The sequence below is a fragment of the Panthera uncia genome, chromosome B4 (assembly GCF_023721935.1).
Source record: "Panthera uncia isolate 11264 chromosome B4, Puncia_PCG_1.0, whole genome shotgun sequence".
Classification (NCBI taxonomy): domain Eukaryota; kingdom Metazoa; phylum Chordata; class Mammalia; order Carnivora; family Felidae; genus Panthera; species Panthera uncia.
In genome coordinates this window covers 101725665-101743402 of record NC_064809.1, presented here as the reverse complement: position 1 = coordinate 101743402, position 17738 = coordinate 101725665, and the positions used below count along the sequence as shown (strand labels likewise).

Below are 17738 nucleotides of genomic sequence, written 5' to 3'. Positions count from 1 at the left end.
GTTAGTTTTTATATGTGGCTATTCCATAATAAAACCAGTTTCCTTGATTGAGTTTCAAGTTCACTGCTATAAAAACAATAGCTGCCCTCCACTTGGAGGATGATTCCTTAGTTCATTTGCTTTAAATTTCTGGTTGACAAAACAGGGATTTGCATTAGTTAGGTCAGTGTCTTCTATTGTTGCAAAAATCTAGACCTCACGTAACCTTTTCTGATCTTGCCAATAGTTTGGAAATGCTAGTTTTTTTTTTTCTTTTTTTTTCACAAAAAGAACTAACAGAGCGTAGTAGATCAGTAGGAGCCCCAGGTTCAAGAGAAAATACAGTGTTAAACATATTTCCTACTGATGATGGATCATTTTATAGGACAGCATGCTGTCACTATTATCATCATTATTATAGCAATAAACTGAACTTGCTATAAATCTATATATAAACATGTGTAGCAAAATATTTATTACACTTTGATTACAGTGTTTATTGAAAACCAGTGTGATGATATTTTTCAACCGGGATTTTGCAACTATTTCATCTCTAACCATATTTCAGAATCAAATGTGCTTATCAAAAGATTTTTCTTTATATTTTTGAAACAATGTCTTATCAAAAGCTGAAAAATTGTCCTGGTGGTAGGTCCCATTATATTTAAAAAATAAGATTATTAACCTTGGGTCCATTTAATTTTAAGTATTTTGTTAATTTCCTAAATTGAAAAATAGAACACCTTGAGAGAGAATTCTGGGACCCCAAAAGTTTACACATTTTACTGTTAGATTAGTGGGAAATATTTAAAACAGACACAGCAATAAATAACATATATTGGTATGTACACTAAATAATTCAACTACAATTCTATTTAGTTTTGTTTATCCTATTTGCCAGAATTTAAGCCAGTGGATCTTGGTTGTCAATCTTAACTTGTTTTATTTTACTACCACATTTGAAAATGATAATTAACGGACAGATGTTTTATATTCTGTTTAAACAGACAAGGTCACTTGACCTTCAAGAATGGACCTGAAACCAATTTCTGACCTAAGCCTCAGAAGAGACCCCAAAGAGTCATGACAATTCACCAGTTTTCCTCTGTGATTTTTTTTCTTTTTTCTTGAGCATTTATGCTTTATTCCTTTTTTTTATGCTTTATTCTTTATTGAAAATTGAGCAGTTCATAGTGATTTGCTGGAAAGTTTAACTTTTGAGATTGAGCATATTTCATATTTTTCCCTTTTCCAGAACTCATCTAGACACCTCAGCTGAGTTGCGGTATTCTGTTGGATCCCTAGTGGACAGCCAGACTGATTACAGAACAACTAAAGTAATAAGAAGACCCAGGAGAGGACGCATGGGTGTACGACGAGATGAGCCAAAGGTTAATTTTTTTTATTTCAAGTCTTTGATGATTCTCAGTAAATACACTGTTCCATTTTGGATAGAATTTTAATACTGAGAGAATTTAAAATGCTAGCATTTTTAGTTTCAAGCATGACATATTTTTTTAAACTATAACTAATGTAAAACTACCACTATGTGCTGGAAGTTGAACTATACACTTCCCATGTGTGTATCCACATAACCTTATGAGTTTGGTACTATTTTTATGTCAATTGCAGACATAAAAAGATTGAAGCTCAGAAATTTTAAGTGCTCAACATTAATTACACAGCCAGCAAAGTGAGAGGATCCAAACTTGAACCTCTATTTGTTTCAAATTCCATGCTTTTATCCAGTATGCTGTATTGCCACACAAATGGACTTTTGGTTTGCTTGGGCACTTATGCATTGGCATTCATATTGTCAATTAAAATTAATTAAATATTTTAAGTAGAATTACTATTTTAATAAAACTTCTGGAAAAATGTACACACACTATTGCAAGTGTTTATGGAGAACTTCTGATAAATCGCAGGGCTGTCTTTCATTCAGTCAGTTAACTTGCAAGCTATGTATATTGTAAGTTTATCATTGCATTTTATACTGAAGTGATATAGTTCCTTTGTGCCCTAAGTATAGCTTTTTCTCCCCAACCACTTTTATGTGTCAAATAGTACATAACCTACTTGTCCTTATTTGTACACAGGTTCTTGGATACCCTATGGTTTTTAATTGGTACCCATGTCATGCATAATTTAATTCCTCATAGTAGGCATTCAATATCTGTTAAATGAATGAATAAAGAAGTGAACAGAGGAAGACTAAATCAAATCCATCTTGGTTCTTTTCATATGCCAAATAAACTAGTGCCACTTGTACCAAACCAATTTGTGACACAAATACTAATTCAGGTCATCAATCTTTTTTTTTTTTTATTTTTTTTTAACGTTTATTTATTTTTGAGAGCGAGACAGAGCATGAACAGGGGAGGAGCAGAGAGAGAGGGAGACACAGAATCTGAAACAGGCTCCAGGCTCTGAGCTGTCAACACAGAGCCCGACGCGGGGCTCGAACTCACGGACCATGAGATCATGACCTGAGCTGAAGTCGGACACTTAACCGACCAAGCCACCCAGGTGCCCCCAGGTCATCAATCTTAAATAAATACTCAGGGCAAAATCGTGTGGTCCCCCTCCCCCCCCCCCCCCCCGCCAAAAAAATCATTTTACATCATCACAAAAATGAAAAACATTTTTTTAAATGCAAAAAATTCTTTCTTACTTTCCTTCCTCTCCTACCTTCAGATCACAGCTTGAAAAATGCTGGTCTGTTGCTTACTGAAGATTTTCACTGGGGCACCTGGCTGGCTCAGTCAATAAAGCATGCGACTCTTGATCTTGGGATCATGAGTTGGAGCCCCACATTGGGTGTATCAGATTATTTACAAAATTTTTTTTTCATTCATGTGAGAGATTTATTATATCAAATAAAAAAAAACATAGCCATGTAAATTAGTGTGACTTGGGCTTAAAAAAAATCAATGAAGCATTTGAGTGATCAGAACAGTAGAGATGAAATTAATATTTTTTTAATAATATGTTGTTAGAACCTATGTAAATGAATGTTGGGGAGAGAATTATTATATAATTTGTGTGGCAATATTTGTAGTCAGCCTGTAACAAGAAAGTGTAAGTAAGACTAAATTAGTATAAGAGATGGAAATGCATCAGTACAAGTGAATACAGGTTGTTATATTTAGAAAGAAGAAAAATGTTTCAAACATAGATGCTTTAAAGTAATTGATACCTCAAATTGAACCAGAAATCATGTGTAAGTTTATCATAATTATCCCTATTAAAATCTTGATATTTATGCTGACAATTAGTACTTGCCATTACTTAAGATGTCAAAGAAATATTTTATTTAAACAATACATTAAAATTTTAATAATCAGTTCCGCTTTTCCTAAGTAAGCTACAAAAGAGTGTGTGCAAAGTTGATTTTTTCAGACTAGTGCTTTGATAATAAGCAATAAGATATGTTCAATAATTACTCATTTACCATTCAGGTGAAATCTCTTGGGGATCATGAGTGGAATAGAACTCAGCAAATTGGAGTGCTGAGCAGCCACCCTTTTGAAAGTGACACTGAAATGTCTGATATTGATGATGATGACCGAGAAACTATTTTTAGCTCAATGGATCTTCTCTCGCCAAGTGGTCATTCTGATGCCCAGACTCTAGCCATGATGCTTCAAGAACAGTTGGATGCCATCAACAAAGAAATCAGGTGAGTTCAATTATCACTGATGGTTTTAAGGGATTAGAAGACCTTGATCCTAAAAATATAATGATTAGATCAGAAGCACTGGCATCACTTGGGAGCTGCAGACTCTGAGACCTCACACTACACTGAATCAGAATGTGCATTTTCACAAGATTCTTAGGATATCTATACATGTCCTGTGTAAAATTAGGACGATCTTTATAAGGAACATATATGAAACATAGGTAAACTAATGATTTTAGGGCAATGTAAAAGCCTAAGGTAAAGATAAAATATTCCCTGATGAATTTTAAGTCGCCTTTTAAATTAAAATCTATTTAAATGATATTTTGTGGTAATAAGGTACATTTTGAAGGTACATTTAACACTACAGTAAAGGTACTAAATAGCATGCAATTAATGTGCAGCCAGCTTCTTAAAAGTATATAGACATCAGAGTGAAACTAACTGACTGAATTATTATACACTAGATATGAAAAAAAAAAAAAACGCACTGTCACCACACTGATAATAGATGGCTTCCAAAGAGTAGATTAATTATGGGGGTGCCTGGGTGGCTCAGTCGGTTAAGCGTCCGGCTTCGGCTCAGGTCACGATCTCACAGTCCGTGAGTTCAAGCCCCACGTCGGGCTCTGTGCTGACAGCGCAGAGCCTGGAGCCTGCTTCAGATTCTGTGTCTCCCTCTCTCTCTGCCCCTCCCCTGCTCATGCTCTGCCTCTCTCTGTCTCAAAAATAAATAAAAACATTTAAAAAAAATAAGAAAAAAGAGTAGATTAATTATGGAATTAAGTTGTATAAGTTAACAATGCAAACATTGAGAAATATTGTCACTAAGATAATCTCTCTTTTTTTGGATAATTTCAACTTTAACAATATATACTTTCTTGAATCCCGATGATTATCATAGTCTCTCTTTTTTTTTTTTTTAGTAAAGAAAAATGTAAGGATTAACACACCCTTTGAATATGTTTTTAAATATTTTTAAGGTTTAAAAAATGCTTACAGTTTGTAGTTCTTAGTAGGAAAACATTACCTGAACATTATCTGAATGAATACCCTAATGGAAAACCGCTATAAAATGTTTCAGTTGCATGTGGAGCAGAGGGGTGGGGATTATCTTCACAGCACTCCAGCTTTCTCCACGAGGAGGTCACAGGTACACTGGTTTGTGTTACTGCGACATCCAATAGGTGATCTAAGTTGCTTTTCCTTCAGCAAGGGCTTTATTTGTCAGAAGGGCATTATGCTTGACCTCCAAATTTGGCTGACAATTTACTGATGAGATTCATTACTTTTGTGCTGCTCTGATATTTTGACCTATTTGCTGAGTTCTGGGCCATATCCTGGAAGGCCACCGTAACTTTTGGATCCTGCATGGCTGCGGGAACCTCTGGGTCACTAAGAATTTCATTGAGCCCAGGCATTCCTGCCATTCCAAGCATTCCCCCTGCCATTCCAGGCATGCCTCCAAGAAAATTACCACACATTCCCCCAGGAAAGCCACCTGGAAAAGAGCCATACTGAGCTCCTGATTGTCCTCTGGCTTCTTCCTCCCTCTGAGCTCTCTCGTGTTCTTCCCAAACCTTCTTAGCCCTTTCCATTCTTTCTTTGATGTTTCTCTCTTCATATTTTTGCTCATACTTTCTTCAATGTTTAGCAATTTTCTGGGCCCTCAGTTGAACTTCTTTCAACATTGCACTAGCATCTTCATCATAATCCAATTTACAAGCAAGAGCAAGATCATGTGCTGCTTCTTCCCAATGGCCCAGAAGTCTGTGTCCTCTTCCTTTACACTTCTAAGGCTGAGCTGAGTCAGGATTCATTTCAATAGGTCTGTCACAGTCTCAAATGGCAGTATTTGGCTTCTATAATTTGATGAAGACCCTGGCTCTCATGGGGTACAGAATGGCCAAGCGAGGATTCAGCTTAATGGCATGTGTGAACAAGTCAACGGTTTTCCGTAGTTCACCATCATTTAGGGCATCAGTGGCAGCCACTTTTTTATCATTTGCCTGATCCATCATTTCCTGGGTTATCTCCACATTTTCATCTCCCATTTCTTGAGGGGCATCAGTATCTGGTTCAATCATACCTTCATTATTAATTTCTAGATCACTCTCCTCACTTGATGGTCTGTCTTTGTATTTTCTTTCCTCCACCTTCTTACTATCTGTTTTTTCTTCCTTGATATTTATTGTCTTCTGATTTAGTTTTATGAGTAGAAGGTGGTATTTTTACCCCCCATGCTCTCCGCCCACTCCCGCAGGAAGCACATTTTTCTCAGTGTGCAGCACATTCAGATAGTGCTTACTCATTTTTATGAAGGCCTAAAGCTCACTCACTTTGTGGGGGTCGATGGTCCAGGCAGTGGCAAGGCTAAGATTTCAGCCTGATGCCAGGCGAGGGTACTAGATCAGCGTGACTGTGTGGAAGGGTCATAGTTTCTTTTTTATATCATTGACTTAACTAACCTCAGTGAAGAACCCAGCTGTGTCAAGTGGATTTATATTCCTTTGAACATTGAGAAACTATTCTTAACTTGTTTTTTTTTTTCAACAAATGAACAGTATTTTACTATTTTGAACAATGTTTTTGTTTTTCTGGCTCTAGCTAAATCTGTCGGCCTCCTAATATGATTCAAATCTATCCAGTTCTCTACTATCATCACCCTATTGGACATTATAATAAGTTTTCATCTAGATGACAATAATAGTTTCTGCCTGGTTTCTTCATGATATACGGGTTCCCCATCTGACTTTTTAAAACCCAGTTTCCTTATGTAAGGTCACCCTTTTTCAACCCCTTCAGTTGCTTTTAAGATAAAGAACAAAATACTTCATATGGTCTACAATACCCCATCTGCCTCAACTTTCTCACCTACCTTATTCTATATCCCATTAAACATGACTTCCAGTTCTTTGAATGTTCCATGTTCTCTCCTTTGTTGTTGCTGTTCCTTTCTTCTGGAACATTATCCTCATTCCACACCCTTGTGCCCTAACATTTCACCCTCTTTACCCTTACTCACCATGAACATCTCCACCATTCCTTCTTCTGACCTTCAGTTTGTTTTACTGTCCTTCAGTTCCTTACCTTTATTAGATTGTAAATTATATAAAAACAAGAAATGGATCTTGCTTTGCTCACTGTTTTATGTCCAGATCTTGGCACTTTTCTTGATAAATAGAAAGTGCTTCATAATGATAGATTAGCATAAATAGAAAAAATAATATAGGGGTGCTTGGGTGGCTCAGTCAGCTAAGTGTCTGACTCTTGATCTTGGCTCAGGGCATGATCTCATGGTTCATGAGTTTGAACCCTGTATCAGGCTCTGCTTGGATTCTCTCTCTCTCCTTCTCTCTCTCTGCCCCTCCCCTGCTCATGTGCTCTCTCTCTCTCTCTCTCTGCCCCTCTCTTGCTCATGTGCTTGTCTCTCTCTCTCTCTCTCTCTCTCTCTCTCAAAATATATAAATAAACTTAAAAAAAGAAAAAGAAGGAATATAGAACGTAAATTCAAACTAAATAACACTTTTTGATGCTTTGCAGTTAATGGTTGAACTCACTGCATAGATTTGAAATCAAGTATATATCTCTGTGATATTTGTTTTCCCTGAAAATAAATACACACACCCTCAATAACAACCTGTGTCCCTCCAGGAACTCAGCTTTGTTACATTAAGATAGTAAAGCCCAGTTATAATCTTGACCTAGGCTAATTAAGTTTGATAAATAGTATGTTCAAACTACTGTCCTTTTATATATTTCTTTGCTGACCCTAGTAATGTATTTAATATAGTTGCTAATTTGTAAGAAATTAAGAAGTACATATAATTTAAGTGTATAGCAACATTCAAAAGACACAGGAATCTTGGAAATCACGGAAAGATTGTGGAGTAGGAGGACCTTGCCTCATCCCATAAACAACTAGATAACACTCATGTCAGTGCAAATAACCCAGAGGATGATTAGAAGACTGGAAGAAAAAAACTCCATAACTAAAGGTAGAAAAGATATCTGTAAAAATTAGTCAAGGGATTCACAAAATAAAAGGATGTAAAATATGACACTATAGACTAAAATGTGGTGTGGAGAGGGTTAAAGCATGGGTTCAAATGTAAGAGACCATCAACTTAATATTGACTGCTAATGTTAATCACAAGTCCAAAACCAGTAATGGATATGCAAAGAATAAAGAGGAAGGAATCCAAGTATATCACTAAAGAAAGCCAACAAAACATGAAAGAGAGAAAGAGAAGGATGAGAGAAAAACTACAAAAACAACTACAAAACAAGTAACAAAATGGCAATAAATACATATCTATCAATAATTACTTTGGATATAAATAGACTAAACACTCCAATAAAAAGACATGAAGTGACAGATTGGATAAAAATCAAGACCCATCTATATGCTGTCTACACAAGATACATTTCAGACCTAAAGACACCTGCAGATTGAAAGTGAGGGGATGGAAGAATATTTATCATGCAAATGAATGTCAAAAGAAACCATTGTAGCAATGCTTATATCAGGAAAATAGACTCCAAAACAAAGACTGTAACAAGAGACAAAGAAAGACACTATATGAGAAATAAAGGGGACAATCCAACAAGAAGACATAACAGTTGTAAATATGCATCCAATATGGGAGCATTCAAATCCATAAAAGGTTTAATAACAAATGTAAGGGAACTAATCAGTAGCAATACAATAATGGTAGAGGACTTTAACTTACATCAAAAGACAGATCATCCAAATAGAAAATCAATAAGGAAACAGTGGCTTTGAATAACACATGAGACCAGATGGATTTAAAGATATATTCAGAACATGTCATCCAAAAACAGCAGAATACACATTCTTTTCAGGTGCACATAGAACATTCTCCAGAATAGATCCCATATTAGGCCACAAAACAAGTCTTAACAAATTTGAAAAAACAGTCATACCGTGCATCTTTTCTGACCATAACACTATGAAACTAGAAATCAACCACAAGAAACATCTAGAAAGAGCACAAATATGTGTAGGCTAAATAACATACTACTAAACAGAGAAAGAGTCAATGGAGAAATCAAAGAAGAAATAAAAAATTACATGGAAACAAATCAAAATGAAAATTCAGTAGTCCAAAATCTTTGGAATACAGCAAAAGCAGTTCTAAGAAAGAAGTTTATAACAATACAGGCTTAACTTAAGAAGCAAGAAAAATCTCAAATAAGCAAATTAGCTTTATACTTCAAGAAGCTAGAGAAAGAGGAGCAAACAAAACCCAAAACTAGCAGAAGGAAGGAAATAATAAAGATTAGAGCAGAAATACATGATATAGAAACTAAAAACAAAAACAATAGAACAGATCGGTAAAACTAGGAACTTGTTCTTTGAAAGATCAACAAAATTGGTAAAGCTCTAGCCAGATTCATAAAAACAAAAGAAGACCCAAATAAACAAAATCACAAAAGAAAGAGAAGAAACAACAACCAACAACACAGAAATATGAACAATTGTAAGAGAATTATTTTGAAAAATCATATGCCCATATATTGGACAATCTAGAAGAAATTGATAGATTCCTGGAAACATATAACTTACTAAAAATGAAGCAGAAAGAAATAGAAAATATGAGCAGACCTGTTACCAGCAATGAAATTGAATCAGTAATCAAAACACTCCCAGCAAAAGTCCAGGACCAGGTGGCTTCACAGACAAATTCTACCAAACATTTCAAGAAGAGGTAACACCTGTTTTTCTCAAACTATTTCAAAAAATACAAAAGGAAGGAAGACTTCCAAATCCAGTGTCCCCTTGATACCAAAACCAGATAAAGACATCACACACACACACACACACACAGACAAACACACACACACACACACAAGCACGCGCGTATACACACACACACACAAAAGAGAGAGAGAACTAGAGGGCAATATCTTTCATAAACAAAGATGCAAAAATCCTCAACAAAATACTAGCAAACTCAATCCAACAATACATTAAAAGAAATCATTCACCACAATCAAGTGGGATTTATTCCCAGGATGCATCCCAGTATGCAAGGGTGGCTCAATATTCACAAATCAATCAATGTGATATATCACATCAATAAGGGAAAGGATAAAAACCATATGGTCATTTCAATAGATCCAGAAAAAGCATTTGACAAAGTACAACATTCATGTAAGATAAAAACCCTTAGGGGTGCCTGGGTGGCTCAGTCGGTTAAGCTGCTGACTTCAGCTCAGGTCATGATCTCGCGGTCCGTGAGTTCGAGCCCCGCGTCGGGCTCTGTGCTGACAGCTCAGAGCCTGGAGCCTGTTTCAGATTCTGTGTCTCCCTCTCTCTGGCCCTCCCCTGTTCATGCTTTGTTTTTCCCTGTCTCAAAAATAAATAAAACGTTAAAAAAATAAAAAAAAAAACCCTTAACAAAGTATTTCTAAAGGGAACATACCTCAACATAGTAAAGACTGTATATGAAAAACCCACAACAATCATCATACTCAATGGGGGAAAAACTGAGAACTTTCCCCCTAAGGTCAGGAACAAGACATGGATGTCCACTGTCACCACTTTTATTCCACATAGTACTGGAAGTCCTAGCCACAGCAGTTAGACAACAAAAAGAAGGAAAAGACATCCAAATTGGTAAGGAAGAACTAAAACCTTCACTAATTGCAGATGGCATAATACTATATATATAAAACCCTAGAGACTCCACCAAAAAACTACTGGAACTGATAAATGAATTCACTAAGGTGGTGGGATTCAAAATCAATGTGCAGAAATCTCTTGCATTTCTTTACACTAATAATGAAGCAGCAGAAAGAGAAACTAAGAAAACAATCCCATGTTCAATTGCACTAAAAATAATAAAATATCTGGGAATAAACTTAACCAGTGAGGTGAAAGATGCTACTCTGAAAACTATAAAACAATGGTGAAGAAATTGAAGACAACAGTTAAGAAATGGAAAGACAAAAAAATAACAAAATTTAAAAAAAGGAAATGGAAATACATTCCATTGTCATGGATTGGAAGAACAAATATTGTTAAAATGTCTATACTATGCAAAGCAGCCTACAAATTCAATGCAATCCCCCTCAAAACAGCAACGGAATTTTTCACAAAACTAGAACAAACAATCTTAAAGTTGTTTTTTTTAATTTTTTTAATGTTTTATTTATTTTTGAGACAGAGAGAGAAAGAGCATGAATGGGGGAGGGTCAGAGAGAGAGGGAGACACAGAATCCGAAGCAGGCTCCAGGCTCCAAGCTGTCAGCACAGAGCCCGACGCGGGGCTCGAACTCACGGACCATGAGATCATGACCTGAGCCGAAGTCGGATGCTTAACAGACTGAGCCACCCAGGCACCCCAACAATCTTAAAGTTTGTATGGAACCATAATAGACCCTGAATAGCCAAAGAAATCTTGAAAAAGAAAAAACTGGAGGGATCACAGTTCCAGACTTCAAGCTATATTATAAAGCAGGTAGTTATCAAAACAGTATGGTACTGTCAAAAAATAGACACATAGGTCAATGGAACAGAAAAGAAAACCCAGAAATAAACTCACAAGCATATGGTCAATTAATCTTAGAAAAAGGAGGAAAGACTATACAATGGGGAAAAAAATAATCTCTTCAACAAAATGGTGCTGGGAAAACTGGAGAACTACATGCAAAAAAAAAAAAAGAAAAAAAAGAAACTGGACCACTTCTTTATATTGTACACACACACAAAAAAAAATTCAAAATGGATTAAAGATCTAAAGTAAGACCTGAAACCCTAAAAATCCTATAAGACAGCATAGGCAGTAATTTCTGACATTGGTCATGTCAGCGTTTTTCTAGATATATCTCGTGAGGCAAGGGAAGCAAAAGCAAAAATGAACTACTGGATCTGCAGCAAAATAAAAGGCTTCTGCACAGTGAAGGAAGCAATCAACAAAACTGAAAGACAACCTACTGAATGAGAGAATATATTTGTAAATGACATATCCAATAAAGGGTTAGTATCCAAAATATATAAGGAACTTTTATAAGCTCAACATGCAAAACACAAATAATCCAATTGAAAAATGGGCGGAAGACATGAACAGACAGGTCTCCAAAGGTGACATGCAGGATGGCCAGCAGACACATGGAATGATGCTCAACATCACTAATCATCAGGGAAATACAAATCAAAAGCACAGAGAGACACCACTTCACGCTTGTCAGAATGCCTAAAATCAAAAATACAAGAAATAGCAAATGTTGGTGAGGATGTGGAGAAAAAGGAACCCTTGGGCACTGTTGATGGGAATGCAAACTAGTGCAGTTTGGAAAATAGTTCCTCAAAAAGTTATAAATAGAACTACCCTATGATCCAGTAATTGCATTACTAAGTATTTACCCAAAAATATAAAAATACTAATTCAAAGGGATAAATGCACCCCTGTGTTTATTGCAGTATTATTTACAGTAGCCAAAGTGTGGAAGCACTCCAAGAGTCCATAGATATATGAATGGATAAAGAACAAGTCGTATAGGGGTCCCTGGATGGCTCAGTCAATTAAGCAGCCAGTACTTGATTTTGGCTCAGATCCTGATGTCATGGTCGTGAGATCGAGCCCTGCATTGGGCTCTGCAGTGAGTGTGGAACCTGCTTAGGATTCTCCTTCTCCCTCTCTCTCTGCCCCTCCCCTACTCACTGTCTTTCCCTCTCTCTCTCTCAAAATAGGTAAATAAACTTTAATTTTTTTTATTTTAAAAAAAGAACAAATGGCATACACACACACATACACACTGGAGAATTATTCAGCCATAAAAAATAGACTGAAATCTTGCTATTTGCAACAACATGGATAGAGCTAAACAGTATAATGCTAAATGAAATGTCAGTCAGAGAAAGACAAATTCCGTATGATTTCATTCATATGTAGAATTTAAGAAACATGGCCAGAGGAAAAAGAGAGAGACACAAATCAAGAGACAGACTCTTGTAGAGAGCACACTAATGATTACCAGAGGGGAGGGTGTAAGGGAGGGGTGAACTAGGTGATAAGGATTAAAGAATGAATACACTTAGAGTGCACTGAGTAACGCATAGAGTTGTTGAACTACTATACTGTGCACTTGAAACTAAAATAACACTACATGTTAACATATTGGAATTAAAATTAAAAACAATATAAAAAAGAGAAATAGTGTCAATTGTTAGCAAATTTTTGCTTCTTAAGTGCTGTGATATAAATATTTTGTTTGATGATTGTGTAAATGTAAAAGTTATGTTTCTATTTTTCTTTAAAGCATTTGAATTTTGGATGAATAAATAGTGCATGTATTCATTTTGAATGTTTCAAAATGAATAAACCCCGTTTATTTTAAAAAAATAAAAAAGAGAAATAGGCATCTTCATAAAAACAGTTGCTCATACCAACTAGAATCTATTTCTGGTGAAGATTTTTCTTCTTTCACAAACTAATTTAAGCATTAAAAAATGCCTCTTTTCTGGTTTCCTCACTGTTCACTAATGTCTCTTAAAGGAAGAGATCAAGTTACTTCATTTGCCAGTGACCTGTTTGTTAGTTAATCTGTGCGTCAGTAGTTAGCTACTGGGCACTTGGGTGGCTCAGGTGGTTAAGCATCTAACTCTTGATATTGGCTCAGGCTGTGATCTCCTGAGACTGGCCCCTGCCATCAGGCTCTGCGCTGAGCGTAGAATCCACTTGGGATTCTCTCTCTTCTCTCTCTCTCTCTCTCTCTCTCTCTCTCTCTCTGCCCCTCCCCCACTGACACATGCACGCTCTCTTTCCTGCTCTCAAAGTAAATAAATGTTAATATATATTATATTATATTATATTATATATATTAAATATATATTATATATAATATATAATATTATATATTTATATATATAGTAGCTAATTAGCTACTATTTTGACTCCCTTGCTTTTGTGGTCTTACTTATTGTTTCATCCTTTTGTATATGGTACGCCCTCCCCAACACACTGGGACATTTCAAAAGGTGTCTGTTTTGTTAGTTCTTTTACTTTCTGTAACTACATCCAGATTCTAAAGATAAGTGGATTGTCATTTATTTTTCCAAATGAACTGAGTATCTAAGGTAGCATTCGATTTCCTGTTTAATTAAACTTCAGTCTACTTCTTACTCAGCTTTTTCCTCTAGGTGTGACTCTTCCTTTACAATTAATACAATGCCTAGAGTTAATAACTACAGTTAATTTTAGAAAAAAACTTTTTTAGAGGAGTTATTTCCCACCATTTTTAAAAACTTTTTTAAATGTTTGTTTATTTTTGAGAGAAAGACAGAACTTGAGTGGGGGAGGGGCAGAGAGAGGGGGAGGCCAACAATCCTAAGCAGGCCCCAGGCTCCAAACTGTCAGCACAGCTTGGACAAGGGGCTTGAACACACGAATTACTAGATCGTGACCTGAGCTGAAGGAGGGCGCTTAACAGACTGAGTCAGCCAGGCGCCCCTCCTACCAATCATTTTAAAGTACAAATTCTTTTTTTTAAGAGGAGACAGTGTTTCCTTTGGAATGTGTTTAAAGCATTAATAATATTGTGCTATGTTACTTGATTAAGCTTTCCTCTGGGTGAACTTAAAGTGCATCCATGAAAATAAACTTCACAGTAACAGAATTCATATTCTTTGTGGAACTGAAAAATTATAATTAAGAGTAAATATGCCTCCTTGTTGGGATGAACACTGGGTGTTGTATGTAAGCCAATTTGACAATAAATTATATTCATTTAAAAAAAGAGTAAGTCTGCTCAATATTTTTTTTTACTTAAATTTTTGGAGTGGATTAAGGTTCACACAAAGTTGAGGGGAAGAAGGTACAGAGATTGCCCATATATGCCCTGGCCTCACACATGCACAGCCTCCCCCATTATCAACATCCTTCACCACAGTAGTATATTACAATTGATGAACCTATATGACACATAATAATCACCCAGATTCCATTGTTTACAGTACAGGTTACTCTTAGTGGTGTACATTCTGTGGGTTTGCAAAATGTATGACAAGTATCCATCATTATGGTTTCATACAGACCATTTTCACTGCCATAAAAATTCTCTGTGCTCTGCCTATTCATCTCTTCCCGCTCCCAACCTCTGTCAACCGTCGATCTTGTTAATGTCCTCATAGTTTTTGCCTTTCCTAGAGTGTCATGTAATTGGAGTCATATAATATGTAGTCTGTTTAGATTGGGCTTCTTTTGCTTAGTCGTGTACATTTAATGTTCTTCCATATCTTTTCATGACTTGATAGCTCACTTCTTTTTTAGCTCTGAATAATATTCGATTGTCTGGATGTACCTCAATTTATCCATTCACCATTGAAGAAGATCTTGGTTGTTTCAAGTTTTGGCAGTCATGAATAAAGCTGCTATAAACATCAGTGTGCTGGTTTTGGGTGGACATAGTTTTTAACTCATTTAGCTAAATACCAAAGAACACAATTACTGGATAATATGGTAAGAGTATGTTTAGTTCTATAAGAAACCACCAAACAGTTTTCCAAAATAAATATATAAATATAAAACTTTGTGGTGATCATAACCTTACAGTTAAGGATTATATATCATAGGAGATCACAATAAGCCATTTATAGTTAAGAGGAAAATGTCTTAGGAGAAGTTCTAAACCCTATTTTTTAAGTCACCTACTGGTACAGTTTCATTATAACAAATAGACACAGCTTAAATAGGGTATTTATGCAACCCTGCTAAAATTCTTTGTTCTTTGCATCTCTGTAATAGTTCATTTATACATATTCTTGAAGTTTCTCTTTATTTAAAAAAAGGAGTATTAGTGCTTTGTCTTCTGAAAAGCATTTATATCAAGAGTTAAAACATTTTTTCACTATGTATGTAAGTATGATGTATGTATCTATCTGGAGATAGATCATCTCCACATTATTAAATTGCCTGGTGCTTATTTTTTTTAATGTTTATTTATTTTTGAGAGGTGGGGGAAGGGGCAGATAGAGAGGGAGAGAGAGGATGAAAAGTGGGCTTTGGGCTGACAGCAGCGAGCCTGATGTGGAGCACGGATGTGGGGCTCGAATTCATGAACCATAAGATCATGACCTGAACCAAAGTTGGATGCTCAACCAACTGAGCCACCCAGGTACCCCACGTGGTGCTTATTTAAAGTTGACGTGGCTGAGTAGGTATTGGTTTAAAAAAAAGTGTAAGGGTTTTATTTGACTAAATGATAATTATGAATGACCATTTATTGAAGATTCTATCAAGTATGCTTTTTAATCAGTTGGGATGTAAGATTCAACATCTTTGTTAGGATCTGAGTTTCTAAAAGTCTCATTTATTGGCACCTCGGTTCAAAAATAAGATTAGGGAAAAAAAAAATAAGATTAGGATTAGTGGCAAAATTATCTAGGCAGGCAAGGTTTTAAAGGTTTTAGCAGGTGATAGTATAGATAGAAAGAGGGTCAAAGTGGGGAGGAGCTGTATATCATTTGAAAAGAAAGATGTTCTAAATTTCAGCCAGAAAGTGTCTGAAATTTATTGAAAGTTATATTGCCTTTGAGTAAAGAAAACATTAGATTTGATATAAAATACTCACAGAGTTATTTATTTGTTTATTTATGTATTTATTTGCTTTTTATTATGTGAATTCTCATTACCACTATAGCAGCATATAATGGATCCAAATTCAACTGTGTCTTTTAGGCTAATTCAGGAAGAAAAAGAATCTACAGAGTTACGTGCTGAAGAAATTGAGAATAGGGTGGCTAGTGTGAGCCTGGAAGGCCTGAATTTAGCAAGGGTCCACCCAGGTACCTCTATCACTGCCTCGGTTACAGCTTCTTCGCTGGCCAGTTCATCTCCCCCCAGTGGACACTCAACGCCAAAGCTCACCCCACGAAGCCCTGCCAGGGAAATGGATCGGATGGGAGTCATGACACTGGTATGATGATGTGCACAGAGAACATTTGACCCCATTAAGACTCATGTGCATTAGCTGATTCATATTGGGTGTTTGTTCTAAGGACTTTCTGTGTGTTTTATTGTTTTTCTTTTTTTCACAACAACCATATGTGGTAGGTGCAACTACTAATCCGATTATGAGTGGAGGAAATGTAGCCTACAAAGATGTAATTTTTCAAGTCACATAATAAGGAAATAGAAGAGCAGCGATCTAAATGTCACATCAGAAATCTGAGTGACGGAAACCATTAAGTAAATTTTTCCTTATGATATCTTGGTGAAGTAGTTGGGAGTGAGTATTTTACTTTTAACACAATAAATAATAGAAAATACTGGTTCTAATTGCTCCAATATAACAACATAAAATGTTAAATTTTTATAATATAAATAATATAACTTGAATAAAAGAACCACCAAAACCAATAGCAACAATTTCCCAATTTTGTTTTAGAATTTCATGTCAACATTTTTACACTTCTTTATTCTTTAATCCTTTGTTTCATTTATTTTTATGTTTAGAATTAAAAGTCGGAAACCTAAATTATTAGGAATTAAAAGTTGGAAACCTAAATTATTAGGAGGTGCTCTGAACATAACAGAGAAAATCAAAGTGCCCTTCGCTAAAAATAAGGTAGAAAAACCTCTGGAAAAAAAAAATGATAGGAAAAAAAAATGACTACTGAATGCTGTGATGTTTTACTTCCCATCATAACATCTGCACGTCAGAGGACACCATTTCAACAGAAAGCAGAAGTAACGGGTGTTTGAGAGCATGAGTAAATTGCCCACGTTTAACACAGTAAATGGAGCTGTATGTCTTTCACATTTGCTGATGCAAAAGCATATACTATTCTGTCCATTTATTTTTTTCTGTGATTACCTAGAACTATGTTTAAATGACAATAATGAAGATTTAAACATTCTACTATTTATGGAGGTAAAATTCTGGTTTTGTAATGAATATTAAAACTATACTATTAAAACAAAATTCCAATTAAACATAAATTTGGGGGTAGAAATTAATTAAAAATAAATGGATAAAATAATAGCTTAGAGACTGTAAAACTAGCACAAATATAACAAATGGAGACTAAATTAATGTTACCACAGAAGAA

At 35.6% G+C, this 17738-nt stretch overlaps 1 protein-coding gene and 1 pseudogene across 1 annotated transcript in view; one reads left to right on the top strand and one right to left on the bottom strand.

Moving 5' to 3' along the window:
- The window catches only part of PPFIA2 (PTPRF interacting protein alpha 2), a 199891-nt gene that overhangs the window by 102568 nt on the left and 79585 nt on the right, over positions 1-17738 (top strand). The window contains exons 12-14 of the mRNA XM_049626011.1: positions 1235-1370; positions 3441-3661; positions 16366-16603. Of these exons, the coding sequence (XP_049481968.1) occupies positions 1235-1370; positions 3441-3661; positions 16366-16603 (595 nt within the window). The remainder of the gene's footprint in view (positions 1-1234; positions 1371-3440; positions 3662-16365; positions 16604-17738) is intronic.
- Positions 4690-6589, bottom strand: LOC125918343 (hsc70-interacting protein-like; annotated as a pseudogene).